The sequence below is a fragment of the Aulonocara sp. 'chitande type north' Nkhata Bay genome, linkage group LG16, assembly GCF_057382095.1.
Source record: "Aulonocara sp. 'chitande type north' Nkhata Bay isolate Kocher_YH1m ecotype deep benthic linkage group LG16, A_spYH_male_GT1.1, whole genome shotgun sequence".
Lineage (NCBI taxonomy): Eukaryota > Metazoa > Chordata > Actinopteri > Cichliformes > Cichlidae > Aulonocara > Aulonocara sp. 'chitande type north' Nkhata Bay.
This window is the reverse complement of record NC_141359.1, coordinates 29,521,612-29,537,017: the sequence shown is the minus strand read 5'-3', so window position 1 is coordinate 29,537,017 and position 15,406 is coordinate 29,521,612. Positions and strand designations below refer to the sequence as shown.

Below are 15,406 nucleotides of genomic sequence, written 5' to 3'. Positions count from 1 at the left end.
CTTTACTTTTTTCATTTTTTAAGACACGCTTGCCTCAAAAATGCCATGATCTTCACTGCACTGGTAAAATATATGTTTACTCGTTACTAATGCTTCTTTGTAACACCAAGGTGTAAGATTTTCATAGTTTAGGGAGGTTTAGTACAAAATCTGACTGTGCTTATCAGTACAGTTGTATAATGCATACAACTTTTAATAGGATGTAATAAAATAAACTCCTCAGGATTTGTGCCAACTTATCTCAGGAACACGAAAGTAACAATAAATCATTTTACCCTCCCCCTTCCTCCTTACCTCTGGTCTCTTGCATTACCAAACTAATCCTTGTTTAAGGATAGGTTTGCTCTCTTTCTCCCTTTAAAGCAGTTTATCTGGTCAGGCTGATTTTGCACATGAAGTAGACGCAGTTCGCGGGGGCTTTTAAGCACGGATGATTAAAGAAGCTGAAACAGCAGTTGTCAAAATGAAAGAAGACAGATAGAGAAAGAGAAAGAGTAGGCTGACTGGTGGGCCTGTTCCCAAAGCATAATCAGCCCTGCTATTATTTGCCTGTCACCTCACCCTCTCATTCCAGACCTGAGAATTGGAATGTGAGGTGTGAATGTGTTTTGGTTCAATTTTTGTGCGAGTCCAGACACTATAAGCAAAGTTCACATACTGTGAGCACTGGCTTTTTATTCTACAGATGTCAAGCTTCTTTATCATCAACAATACAAATGTTACTGCGCTTTTACTAAAGTCTGACACAGTAATGTAGACTGTTGAACCCATGTAAAAACAATTACAAGGCAATGTTTTTACTGTATAAATAGTTTTAAACTTTTTTATTTTTGCTGATTAGCATGTAGCAAATAACTGACATAAACTTGGTATTTAATCAGAAAATCAAACTAGAGTTAAGCTATAACTTGTGGTAAACACTTTGGGTCTAAATGCTGCAGCGACTTTATTTATTTGAAAAACAATGAATCTAAGTTCCAAGTACAACCAGAAAGGACATTGTATTCTCCCTTCTTATGAAGAATGGACTTTAGTTTGTAATTATCCATTAATTCTATTTTGTATGCACAGCCAGTGTCTAGGGTGTTGGTTTGTTGCTGAAGAATGCTTTCAAAGCATGCAAGAATGTAATCTTTAACACTCTTTAGTGATGGGCTAAGCCCCCTGGACACTGCTAAGCAATCAGCCAGCTTCCAAGACAGATAACTGTATATCTGGATCACACGCACACAGACACACACGCACACACACTCATGCACTCATCAGTCCAGTCGGTGGCTCTGGAGTGAACATCCTGGGGAGGCTAAGCTCTTAATTTGTTCTGACCGGAGCACGTTGTGTCTCGGTAGGCCAATAGCCACGGCCTCTCCATCAATGTGAATGAGTGTTTGTCTGTGTATGTATGTGTGCGTGAGAAAGGGAGGGAGTGAGGGCTCAGTGCCACTGCCACATTATGAGAAATCATTTGTGAGCAGGAGTCTCTCAGGGCACTCTGCTTATCGGAGCGCAGTCAGTGGATGACGTGAGTAATTACAGATGATTCACCTTGAGGACTTGATCATCAGCAATATCTCTGTGTGTGTGACTCTCTCTCCCTCATTCCTTCCTGTCCTTTCCTCTCCCTGCTTCCGTCTCCCTCTCCCCACCCCTCTCTCTTCATCCCTCTATCAGTCTCCTTCTTTTTGATCCTCCCCCCATTCCCTTCTCTATCTCTCTGGAGTTATTCTCATTTAACAATGACATTGACTCACATTCCTGCAGCATTTTTATGAATTATATAACCACACGCTCTTCATCTGAACTTGGTCAAAGCAAAAAACTTGAAGTAAAACAGACATGGTTGCACAAATTGCCTAACCTCTGTCAAAAAAGTCTGGTGTCCAGCGCTGGATCAAATAGCCGTATCAATGAGTATTTCCCTAGCTGCTTACATGTGAATAATGTCTATCAACACAACATCAATCTGGCCTGTCAGCTGGTCATGCAGTTGTTGTGTAGGTTGCAATTGTCTTTTGACTAAATACATTTTAAGGACCTGAAGTTTTTCCTTTGGGTAATTTTTTCATTGTGGTTGAACCTCATGAAAAAACCGAGTGCTCTGTTGGTGCCAGCTCTGTATATGGCCGAGAGAAACAAGGTTTGGCAGCTCAATGGAACAAATGACTGGATTACCTTAAGCCACTGCCAAGGAGTAATTCTAACACTTAATAAAGGAGAAAGAAGGAAGTGTGTGTGTGCGTGTGTGAATGAGTGTGTGTGTTTGTGTGTGAGAGAGAGACAGTGGGCTTGCTCAGAGGCACAGAAGTCTAACTAGTTGGAGAAATAAACACTGAACGAGAGCCCATTGGAGGATTTTAGAAGCAGAGACTGATATATGACCTTTTTTTTTTTTACATCCAATGAAATAATGCTGATACTAAAAACAATATTAATGTGATTCCTCCTTGTGCTCCTGTTAATTTCAATTGCATTAATGGATAAAACAAACTTGGAAAAATGCTTGATAAAAGGTTACAGTAGTTTCTGTAATATAATGAAAGACAGACAAAATGAAGTGTTGCATATTATGGATTAGCAAATCAAAGGTTTACTTGATATTGCCATGTGGGTGGGTGTTGTTTATACTACTATAAATTAATGTTGGTCCATGGCGACTGATTGAACTGACCTATCAGATTGCTGTGATGTCCTAGCTGTGCTACTCTGAGAATAAGGCCATAAAACACTAGCACCATTAGCCCTGTGGGGCAGAAGTATTATCAATAGAAGAAAATACATAGAGTTGACATTGTGGTAAATGAATAGATTAAAACACATGTGTTTATGAAAGTCAAAGTTGAGTTAATATTTTTAGATGAAGTTAATGTTTTTGCTTGTTTTCAGTCACATTCTGTTAATTTTACACAATACTTGTGTAGGCTTCAGCAACACAGGCCTAGAGGTTGATACATGACCCCTTTGTCAACCTGCAGGTCACTAGGGATAAATATATATTCCCCAACCGGATGGCAAGCAGTTGCTGACTGATTGAAATCGGTCGCAAAAAGGGTGCTCTAAAAACTTCCTTGCGATTGCTTTAGTGACTAGCAGTATGACACAACTGCCCATCGTTTGCAACGAAACTTGAAACTTGTCCACAAACACTCACTAAGTAACCACTGAGTGATAGTGAGACATAAAAAAGTGCAACACAAACTGGAAACAGAGAACACCATCTCCATTTCCGATTGCACTGTTCACAATTCCATAACCTCTCCGTAAGCAATTGGTGCATTTTTTGCAGACAACTCATCATCTTCCAAAGAAATTACTGGCATCCGCGCCAATGTGGTAGCGATCAAAGCAATCACAAGAACCTTTTCAGTGCATCACTGTTCATGACCAATTTCACAAAACAACACAAAGCTACATCTCACAACCATTCGCCAGTCAGTCAGGGAATGAACATTTTTTCCAAGTGACCGCTAGTTATCATGGGGTCATTGACCAGTGTTTAGGCCTGCATAACTGAGATGTAATTTGTTTGGTTTAATCACCAAAACTACTTGATGTTAAGAAAACAAAAATATGATTTGGGTTAATATAAACCCATTTGATGATGATTATATAAACCCATGATTTCTGGAACAAAGGTATTAAAAGTATGACATGAGAACAGTGTGTCTAGTCAGTGATGGCCATTTAACACCATTATTTAAGATACTGTAGGAACAATACTAACATGGCAATATCACATTGTGCAACAAGTCAGCTTTTGATGGAATTTCCTGTTAAACGCTATCTGAGTTGTTAATGGGAGGCTGGAAGTAAATCTGGAATTCTTTTGCAGATGTTTTTGGACCAAAAGTCCAAAATGTATGCTTTTTCATGTTTAATCTTTATTTATACATACATGTATTCAAAAACACAAACACATATATAGGCAGTATGATTGTATGGTAAGCTCTGAATACTTTACCCTGCTAGATAAAAAAATGAACAAAATGCCTAAAAAAGTGGGTTAATCGTCATTGGATGATTGTTTCAACATGGCATAGTGAGAACGACAAAAATCTGAAAAAGCTTATTTCACGGTTGAAGCTGACATTCAATTCATGTTATTGGATCTGTCTCCTAAATGCAAACATATTCAGGCATGATGTGGGTAAATATAGAGATGGAAGATACTCACCCCATGTAATGGGTAGGAAATCCATCCTAACTCCCCTTGGCTTGCTTTTGAGTCTAACAGGTTGACTGTGGTGAGGAAGAGAGAGAGGAAAAACAAAGAAAACATATGAGTGTCTAGCCCTTGTTAGCCCCAATTAGCCTTTATCTAATCCCACAGGAGGATTCACCAACCTCAAGCACTGATCATGACTCTATTTACTCAGCTGCCCCCCACGCACACACAGACATATGCACATACACACAACCACAAGCACTTGTACTGATGTCTTTGTGAGGACATTCATTGATATAACCCATTCCCTAGACCCTTAGCCTACCCGTCCCTAAACCGATTTAACTCTAAAACTAAGTGTTAACACTTAAGGGGCTCTTGGAAGAGAGAAGAAAGTTAAGACTGGTCAAATTGTCCTCACTTCTCCAACACATCCTTGTTCTGAAGGTAAGTGAATAAAGTAGGCTTTGTATCCTTGCTTTGTAAGGCATCAAATCAAAACTTCACTGGGCAAACAATGAAAATATCCTGAAAAGGTACTGAACTAAAGTACAGTCAGTTTTTCAAAAACCACCAGATGTCTTTTTTCCTTTTTTTTCTTTCTTTTTTTAAAGACTTTTCTTTTGACCCATCTGACCCCCATTCTACCAACCCACACACATATCCATGGAAAATAGAGTGTAACCAGGTGAAGCAAAACTCTATTGGATCTAAATTCAAATGCAATCACCGGTTTCAGAGGTGGTCCGAAATTCAATTGGCCACACTGAAATCAAAATATAAATCCAATCCAGAATGAATGGAAAAAAACAGTTTTAAGTGTGTCTCCTGCCAGAAATTCGTTCTTTTCAAACACACATCAAGCAGCAGAAGGGGATCCATGTCTAATAGAGGAAATATGACTGAGGACAAATAAGACAAGGAGCTTCAGTGGTTAAATCATGCAAGTGCAGGCTCTGGCTTAGCAAAACAGGATTCAAATTATGGAATTTAAGGGACCGAACGAATAACTATGTCTGTTGTGCAGAAGTTTTGAAGTCACAAATTACTTGTGAAAGCGCTTTTATTGCCTACCTCCACAGAACATAATTAGAAGTACACTTGTGAATAGTAGATGTGATGGCCAAATTGACTCTGACACAGAGTATCTTAAAAGGAGCTGAAGCATTTTCTATTCTTAGTGTATACACTTGGCTGTGGAGTGAATAATTGTCATTGAATACAACTGTCAGCATGGGTCATGACACATGGAGTGAGGAATGTGAAGGCAGCTTTATGCTCAAAGGATGCCCCACTTCAGCAACCAAACTGTCACGAGCAATTTGGCAATAGATTCTGTCTAGCGACACAAAGCTCAGACTAATAAAGCTTAGTGCTCTCACCTCAAACAACAATTTATGTAGTTAGAATAAAATACACAAAAAGATTTTGGTGGTGTTCATGACGTAAATTATTTACAGTTAATCCCTTTTAGTCCTGTTTTTCAAACAGTACTGAGGAAAAATAGGATGCTTAAATATAATGTTTCTGACAAGCAATGGTATGGTGGAGAAAAAAAGCACATAAACCTACAGTGGGCTAAATTGGGACACATTATACTTTTAATATGTTACTGTGCAATAGAAAATGTAGCTTAGGATTATGTGAATTTGGTAAAAAAGTAAAGGACAGACAACCATTTATTATAAAGAAAAAAAGAGCAATACACTTCATCAGTTCCAGCAACACTGACTCAGCCTCTTTTTACTTATCCCGTTGAGAGCAAAGCAGTCGACAGCTCTGAACACTCAAACAAGTAGCAAACACTTAGCAACGCAAGTGGACACATACAGCAAAGTGAAGCAGCAGTGCAGTAGAGGCCCTGCAGCTGTAACTCTATTCACTGTGAGAATATGAAGAATGCATTCTTCCTTCATTCTCCTGTGCAAGGCTTCAGTAAGCAAGAATGTCCACATATCAAGTGTTTATCAAGTCATGATGGACCGCTGGCTCACAGGGAAGCCTTTTAAGTCAAACACAATCTACCCCTGTCAAGCACCGGGATCTAAATTTGCAAGAAGAAGCGATCTCACTTCTCTGTGAATGGGTTGTTGTTTTGTACTACAGAAAAAGTTGGAGAAGGAAGTGATTCTTTGTTTCAGACTTATCAGGTAAACATCAGCCAATGTGGCATAAAAGGACCTTAAAATGAAGCATAGAAAGGCAGACACAAACACCTAGATTTATTATTCTGGACTCAAAACACAATAGATGTTCACCTGAGCTGCAGTCATGCTAAACCGCTGAGCCAGTTGAGTGGCAGTGGACACATTCATATTAGAGTTTAATGAAGCTATCTGTTCATGTCAGATAATAGCAGCTCAGCATCCAGGGCCATTGCTTCCAATTTACATTTCTCAACGAGCCGAGCCCAACACTCAAATTGAGCCGAGTGAGGGAATTTGAGAGCAGAAAATTAGACAGCTCTCATATCGCAGGAGTAAAAAGCCCCCTCCAGCTGCACTTGGCTGAAGAAATCAGTACCCACACATGCGCACAAATGCATGTACGTTCACAAATACATGCAAAGCACAACAAACACAAAGGACGCATCCTCAACTAAGAAGCAAGAAGAACTGAGATACTCTGAAACACAAAAAACGCTATATACTGAGAGGTAGTCAAATGATGCCAACACATGAAATCCTCCAAAGGAAAGCGTTTGCAAGCACATGATGTAGTTGGACATGGACACGCACATCTACTGTATGCATTCATTTTTTGTAGAACCTGACCAAAACGTGCAGTTTTTCTCACACATGCGCATTCAAGCAAACACAAGTGCACACATCAACATTTGCTGACAGTCTTTTTACTCTCTCTCTCTCTCTCTCACACACACACACACACACACACAGTCAGTTAGCAAGCTAGCGTCAGCCAAGCATATAGCCCCTGCCCCAACAGGGAGTGCCTCTAAACGGGAACTACGAGTATTAATAGCAAACTCAGCCAGCCTGTCTGGGAGGGAGCAAAACATCACAGAGGTAGAAACAGGTGAATCAATATATAAAGCAAACTAAGGTCACCATCAAACGCCCACACTCATAACCCTAGCCCCGAGGAATGGAAGACATCCTTTTTTCACTTGCTGGTGACCTATATCGCTTGGCATATTATGTGTTGAACACTGTAGCAAACAAAGCAAGAAAGGGTACTTTTTCTGATGCCAGTGTTACCATGAGTAACGGCTCAGATGAAAATAATAACTGTACAATACAAAATCTCATGAAATAGTTCTCCACTGCAGCCACATATTTCACAGCTGATGTTAGAGGGGAGAAAGAAGAGTCAGTCAGTCAGAGACTAAGGAGAGGGGCATGACCAAAGAATCAGCTTCCTCCATAATAGAATAGCATAGAACACATGTCCTTATCTATCAATATCTGCTATTTGAAAGAGTGGATGATGCTTTGCAGCCTGGTTCCATGCATCTGAAGGTTGGCAGGCCGCAGTGCAGGCAAAGCAAGCGACTTGTGTCTGTGTTAAAGGGTGAAGTGTTCACCTCCCATTATGAATTATTCAAGAGCAGAGTCGCTCTGTCTGATGTTGCTGCTGCTTGCCCAGCCCCTCTGCTCCCATTTCTTTCTTTCTTTCTTTCTTTCTTTCTTTCTTTCTTTCTTTCTTTCTTTCTTTCTTTCTTTCTTTCTTTCTTTCTCATATAATTTACACAGACATAAAGGCATAGAGCACTCCTGCACACCATGACCACGTACTGTATATCTACACATGTAGTCTCCCTAAATACGGATTTTTTTCGCCTAACTCTGAAGATGAAACGTTAAAATGAGGATGACACCCTTCGGTCAGCATACACATATAAATATAGGCATTTAGAATACATGGGGACGGGAGTGAGGGGTATTTTGCGTCTGCGCACATTTCCATCCCCTCTGAAAAGTACCATCGCTCTGAGACGCACATCAGCCCCAGCGGGACTGCTGAGCCGGGCTCTCCGGGCCAAGCCTCCCTAACGCCGACTAAAAATACCAGAGGCCTCCGGACATCCCGCAGCGAGCCAGCATTACACCACCTAGAAGGACATGCTGCACCACATCATAGAAACTAATGACTTTCGAAACTTTAGATATTTTTTCTTCTAATTATGTGGAATTTAAACGATATCGGATAGCTAATGTCAGCACAAAGTCTCCTCAAAGGCTTCTCAAAGTGAAAATGAATCCTCTCCGCTGAAATCTATTACTGAGGCGTTTCTCTGTATTTCCTTAAACTTTTCCTAAAGTTTTACGGGATCATTAAGACCTAATGAAAACCACACAGTAAAATTAAATAAAAATGCTTGCTGAGGTGCGGTGCGGAGACGGAAAATTCAACGAAGTACAGACGCGAGGAAAACATCATAAGTTTGTCGTCATCCTTTTAAACTTGAGGTTTCTTTTCTATCCTGATGCTTTTTTTTCCTTTACTTGTTATAACGCACTTGATTCATTTCCTAATTTACTGATAGCTTATATAAACTACAGTAAGACGTCAGCGAAGTCACAGAAGATGTTTTTATGGCCATCGAGTTTTAAACGTACAAACAGCCCCCCATGGTCAAGTGGACTGTTTTATAATCTCTGCGCCAGGGTAGATTTTATCACCTTCAACTTATTGGCGTGAAATAAAAAATAAAGCCTGTAAAAGTGACGTTATGTTTCGGTCGTGTAAACAGTGACCTACAGTTCAACGTAAAAGATCATGAAAAAAGAGTGTCTTCGAATTCGTCACATTATGTTTATGAAAATCAGTATTTTCAAAATTGGTACAGCTTTCCAGCGTGTTTATTGTCTGCTTTATTTTTAAAGCAAAAGTTTATGATCTAAATAAAGATTAAGAAAGATCCAAGAAAGCCCTTTAAGTGCATATATACTCTGTGATTATACCTCTGATTTTCTTTTGTGTCACGGAAAAAAATGTGTGTGGACCTCATTCTAAGGTTTGTAGTAAATTACTATGTTTTTCTACTTTGTTACTTGTAGAAATTAATGATCGATATGAGTTCTCTTTCATCGTGAGGACTGTCAAAGTTGACCAAAACAGACGTGTGTTTCCATCTGTTTAACTTTTAACCCGAACCGGAGAAACAGCGCTTAAGTGATTCAAAACGTCTTTGTCGTCTTCATATTTGTGGTGTACAAGTCTATATGAATTTCTATACAATGTGCTGTATAGACGAGGCAGCTCGATACTGACACTCTCTGGCTGATTTATGACTCTGGAGGGCGAACGTAATTGCCTGATTTCTTCATTGTATTGACACTTTCCCTGTTCCAGCTAACATGCAAACTGTTTAGTTAGTTTATCTGTTTGTGTGTGTGTGTGTGTCTTCTCATCGTTTCTTTTCTCTCTGATATTCACTCGTATAAATTACACGTTTATCCTAAACTCTTAAATTATCCCCCGCCCCACTCACTCCGCGTTCTGTATCGTCTCACTTTCTCCCTTTCCTCCAAACGCACAATAAAATACTAACACACTCCTACCAGTGGAATTGTGTGTATTTTTTTTAGGGTCAATGTGTATTTGCTTATTTTTTTACCATCGTGAGCCAAACTAAAACTTCACCAGTCTTATTTTTCAATCAAATGCTTATATGTGGATTTGCATTAGGCCTGGGTGGCTTTGACTCTTTTCTATTTTTTTTTTTTTTTTGCTTCACCACAGAACTGCACATTTTCCCGACCCATGCCTTCGTGTCAAACACCATAAATTAAATCGTATGCTCTCTTGCATTGCGTTAACAACTAAGGAGATATATTTCCCAGACACCAAATGCTGTGCATAAAAAAGGGGACAGTCTTTTTTTTTTTTTTTTTTGCATCAAATGAATGGTTTACATTCCACAAACATTTTTCGTTAAGAAAACATTGATTTTAGGCTTGATGGCTTAAAAGAAATCACAAAACTTATAGGGTCAGAAGAAAATCCACTGAAATGTGACTGGCCTGATGAATTAATTCATTTATTAAGTGCGCGACAAGTGAAACTTTTAGTTTGATAATCGTTGGATTATAAAACAGATCCTTTGGCGTGACCTACAAACTAACGTCCAAAACTTTCCAAACTTCTCCAACAACATCAGCCTTGATCTGGAAGTTTACACGGGGTGGGTTTGTCTCTGAACATTCAATTACTGTGGTGTAAACTGAAACATCTACAGTATACGGACGGATTCCATTACTTTCTCGCCATTAAGGTTTAAACTGTTGGGTATCCTAAACTGAGACCTTTGTGCTGATAATTCACATAAAGCACCATTTAGATGGCTATCGTGTTAATAGGTTCTATTCACATTTACAGACTCATTTTTCATTTTTTCTTTCGGACTTTTACCCAGAATAACTTTAAACATTATCCCTTACTTGATGTGACATAAACCACAGAGAACTGGACATTAAAAATAAACTCAATTACATTTTTTTCTGTCTCTTGTGGAGTGCTAAGGGTTGGAGCTCATCCTCAGAGTGCATTTGCATTTACTGCCCCTGCTTAACACACACACATACACACACTTTGACCCGAACATGTTAAAGTTTTAAAGATGTCAGGATGTAAACCAATAATTTACAAAGTTCAAACCAAATCTCCCTCTGTTGTGTAAAGGTTTTTTTTCCCTTTCTTTATTGTTTGTAGTTTAGTTTCATATGTTTGAATAAATGACTGTGCTGCTAGTGGACGTGTCTACCGTAGCCTTTTTCTGCCCCGGCTTCAAAATACTGCCACAAGCTTATATTCGCCTAGAAAGCGACCAAGACCTAAAGAGAGATAAAGTGCAACGTCTTTGTCGCTCATTTATCATGAAATCGGCTTTAAATGCAACTTTTAAAAAAGTCGTGAAACTGCAGATTTACATGATCACAAAGATAGACTTAATCTTTATTCGAGTCGAACCCATTAAAAAAGCAGCCACGTTTTTACGCACTATGCGAATATTCTCATATTCTATTTATTGCCTTAAAACTGAGTTAAGCTCACAGTTACCCAGTAACTGGGGCGTCTACCCCAAATGGATTCTTGGGTAAAACAGACAGACACGCACATCTCATATAAACACAAATATCGGAGTTTCTTTACGTCCATTCGTCCCACAATCACGCGTCTTTGGGAGCTGTCTCGACATCACTTAGTTTATTCATCTGTATTTGAAAACTATTAAGTCATCTTAGCCAAATTATCGGAAATCGCGCTACCTTGTCTGGCTTGTTCGGATTTGGATTCAAGTTTACTCTCTGATTATTACTATCTGCTGGCGATCTGATCCAGTTTTATCGGTGATGTCCGGTGTCACCGTGATTCGCTCTGGATAGTCCTTTGATTTTTGAGACTATAATTTAGACAGTAAGCCCTCGACGAGCGCACAGCTCTGACCGCGATACGTGCCGTAGCGCACCATTCATACATAAACACAAGTGCGCACATACACACAAACACACATGTCCGCAGCCTGAGTTCCCTTACCTTCATTGGGGGGATAGAAGACGGGAAACGCGGGGATAACGCAGGACAACAAAAGAAGTAAAACGAAAAGGAGTGATCGCGGATTGCAATCCATGGCGGCGGATCAGAGACACATAACTCCATGAAGCCACTGACTAATCTGGGAACGTCTTCTCCCCACTCAGCTTTCTCACTCTCTCTTGCTCCGTCTCCCTCCGGTTGGAGGAGTTTTCCGCTGGGTCCTACAGAGTCTTACATACATCAAAACAGCGTTCAAGTTCATCACAGGTCATTTTAGAATTTCTACCACAGGCGTCTTTAAAAAAGAAAAAGAAAGAAAAAAAAAGAATGACGAATTCAGCAGTTCAGCGTATTTTATCGTCTATTTCACCGAAATCTGTAACATGAATCAATTCGAATGGAGAGCAGGGGCTGAGATAAACGTAATGGGTTTATCTAGAAACAACAGTCTGCACTATGTTTTCTTTTACCAAATCTTTCCTTACACTTAAAGAGTGTTTATTCTCTCCCAAAATATCTGATCATAATGGATTACATTTGGCTCAGTTACTATTATGAATGAAAATGCAGTGTGAGCCCGTGTTTAAACAAAGCCACATAAGCACCATGAGAAACTTTATTTATTTATTAAATATATAAATAACATAAAGTCTGTGGTTAAAGGCCATACTTTAATTTATTTGTTCGTTTTGGTTTAAGCTTTGACTTTTAGTGACCTCTTGTTTTTAAACTGGAAACTGAGGCAGACAACAGTATGATGTTATGGTGTCAATCCTGCTTTGGCAAAAACTGTAAAGCACTGCAAAAGTGCAAAAGAACAGTGAGTCACACAGGATTATTAAATAAGGGTACAAACACAATTGTTTTGTCATATTATGCGGCTGTTTTGTAATATAACATTGACAAATTTATATTATATTTAAGCTTCTAGCTATGTTTAACCTATAATTCATACTATATAAACATATAATTCTGAAGAACCAAAATACCTATTTGTTTATACTGTTTTCCATGTTGTAATACTCACCCACAGTAGGATGAAATTTTATTTATCTTTGTGCTGAAGGACATATGTCGTATGTGTATTTCGTTCTACTGTCTGCATTTTACTTTGAAGGCCATTAGGGGCCCCTGACACCACAATACTTGACGTATACTGAGAGGCTGGGGTGGCAGTGTAACGTCATGGCACTTGCTGAGACGCCAGCTGTTGTGGTGGGGGGTTGAAGGCTTGTGATGTATGGGAAAAGTTAAAGGACATAGCACACACAGAGAAACAATGCCGCTTCACTTGGATTTGAAATATCTGCTTGTGAATATAAATCATTTTATCAGTTTACTGATGAAATATCTTTTATCCTGTCATACATTCATCTTAAATCAAATAAAAATAAATATTGTTTTAGCCTCTATTGAAGGTTTAATTTACAAATAAGGCTGCTAAGGAATATAGTACCCAGTTGAAGTAATGATAATAATATGGAGTCACTGAATTAAACTAAACTTTAAAACAAACCACTGAACACACAGCTAAATGTGATGTCAACAAACCTACAGATTTCACAGCTTTAGAATAACATTTGCGCCATTAAATTATTGCATATATAACACAATCCTGCAAATCAAGGACAGCAGTTTTAATTTCGCCATCTGTCGAGCTCAGTGAGTTATGTAGCTTGTAGGATGTTAAACCATCCTTCGGTAAATCAGTTGTTAGTTTGCAGTATATTTAACCTAAATATTAGAAACAATAATAACTTAGCAGTCAGCTTAAAAAACCACCAGAGAAATTTATGAGCTTCAGGTTGTCAATGGATACAGTGAAGAATGATGCCAGGAGGTCTCTGACTGCATTATTAAGTGACTGTGGCATGTGGATTTACAGCAGGTTTTAGACATGCCAGCCTTTGTCATATATCATCTTCTACATCCCACTAATTCACTTATTACACACTGAACGAGATTAATACAAGAGGCCCCACAGCTAGCAATCAATTCAAAGGATGGTCATTCTGGGCTTACAGTTTACAGGCTTTAGCTTCACAGCAGAATCTCCTTTTATTTTTTTCATTCTGCATGTTTGTAGAATATTAGATGAATTATACTCAAATCTGGAAAGGATTTTATTTCTTTTAGACACCAAAGTCACTGCTGCCACAAAAGAGCACAATGGCAAACTCCCATTAGAATGAAAAGAATGTGAACAAATTCAAGTTCTAAGTGACTAAGATTATAACTTGGCATTTAAAGGATCTTCATTCTGACAGTCAAACACAATTAGTAGTTATCGTTTTCATTTGGTCGTCTGAGAGGCACTGTCACTATGTTTTTAGTCAATAAACCTGCAAGTTAGTTCAGACTAATTGCTGGAAATCTGTTTCTGATTGTGGTGAATTGAAAGAATGCAATGGGTGCCTCCCATCTATCCACTCCAGCATCCCCCCCCCCCCCCCCCTTCTCAATGAGCGCTTGTCCATCTTGAACTCTTGCCAGTGGAACAATCCAGTATGAGATGGAGGAAAATATTGATTTAAAGCCGCAATTGTAAGTCATCATGTGCTCTGACAAGGCTGTTTTAGCGTTCCAAACTCATAGAACAGATGTTTTTTAGAAGCAGCTTTGAAGCCTCCAAGACTTGGCCTTCTTATGCAGTAACATACATGCAAACAAACAAACAAACAGAAAAGCTGACTGTGATTATTGCTTGCTGTCAGTACTCTCTTCCTCCCTGTGGTTCTCAGACGGCACATTCCTCCATACGCACAGCGTACAGCAGGAGGAGAAGCCAGCAGGCTGCTGGCATGTAACACTATCCTCCCCACACCAAACATCATACCACGGAGGCTTTCTTACCATTGCCAGCACCACAACCTTTCACCCTTTCCCCCCCATCCTTTTATTTTCTTAGAAGGATTATTTACAATATTATACTCATGTGGACTAGAAGAACACAACTAAAAAATTTTATGCATCCATTAAAGAGAAATACTAATATTTGTTTTTAAAGTAACATTTGTTCGACAGTACCATGTGTCAGCTTGCTATCAGAAATTGAATGGAGGTGCAATATTTCTTTGAATGTACTGAAAACAACGTAGTATAGACAGGATTATTCCCCGTCTTGAATTTGCTGATGGTGTCAAATTTATTAAAAGTTGATTAAAGGGAGTCGAAGCATCTGATTACAAAAACCTTCGTGTTTTTCACAGATGCAACCAATTCCCCGTGAATGTCTGTGATCTAAGATCAAGGAAAGGAAATCTTTATGCTGGGAAAAGACGTTAATTACAGCATCACACATGGAGCATTCACTCTTATCGTATGAAGAATGTGTTCAGTTGAGTGTGTCTAACTACACAACTAAACAAAAACCCAACTGCCCCTCCATTTCCTGGATTTGCACCAATGAATAATTGGGTTATGGTTCATGTGGTAAATCCCCCCACTCTTACCCTTAGAGAGAGATGGCTCTGATAAGTCTGAATGACCAGCCATGACAGAGTGAAGCAGAGCAAGGCGTCTTTCCACATCCACTCATGATCATGTCCTCTACTGTCACACTTTAGTGGGTGGGGGTGACAAGGCCAAATTTATAAATCATGTTGGGGCAGATTTTTCAGTTGTTTCGTGAGTTTGTTTTGATATAAATAGGAAAAAGACTGGTTGTTAAATGTGACTATTGTTCTCTGTTAACACTGTCAATAAACAGTTCCCATCAACAAAACCTCAAACTATATGGAGCTC

General features: G+C 39.1%; 1 protein-coding gene across 3 annotated transcripts in view; it reads right to left on the bottom strand.

The window, feature by feature from the left end:
- Positions 1 to 11,825, bottom strand: part of epha3 (eph receptor A3) — a 98,470-nt gene extending 86,645 nt beyond the window's left edge. For all 3 annotated transcript variants that reach the window (XM_086266825.1, XM_086266822.1, XM_086266824.1), the window contains exons 1-2: positions 11,663 to 11,825; positions 4,172 to 4,236 (exon numbers count right to left, since the gene is read on the bottom strand). In XM_086266825.1, the coding sequence (XP_086122951.1) occupies positions 4,172 to 4,236; positions 11,663 to 11,756 (159 nt within the window). In that variant the 5' untranslated portion in view covers positions 11,757 to 11,825. The remainder of the gene's footprint in view (positions 1 to 4,171; positions 4,237 to 11,662) is intronic.
- Positions 11,826 to 15,406: the final 3,581 nt, after the last annotated feature.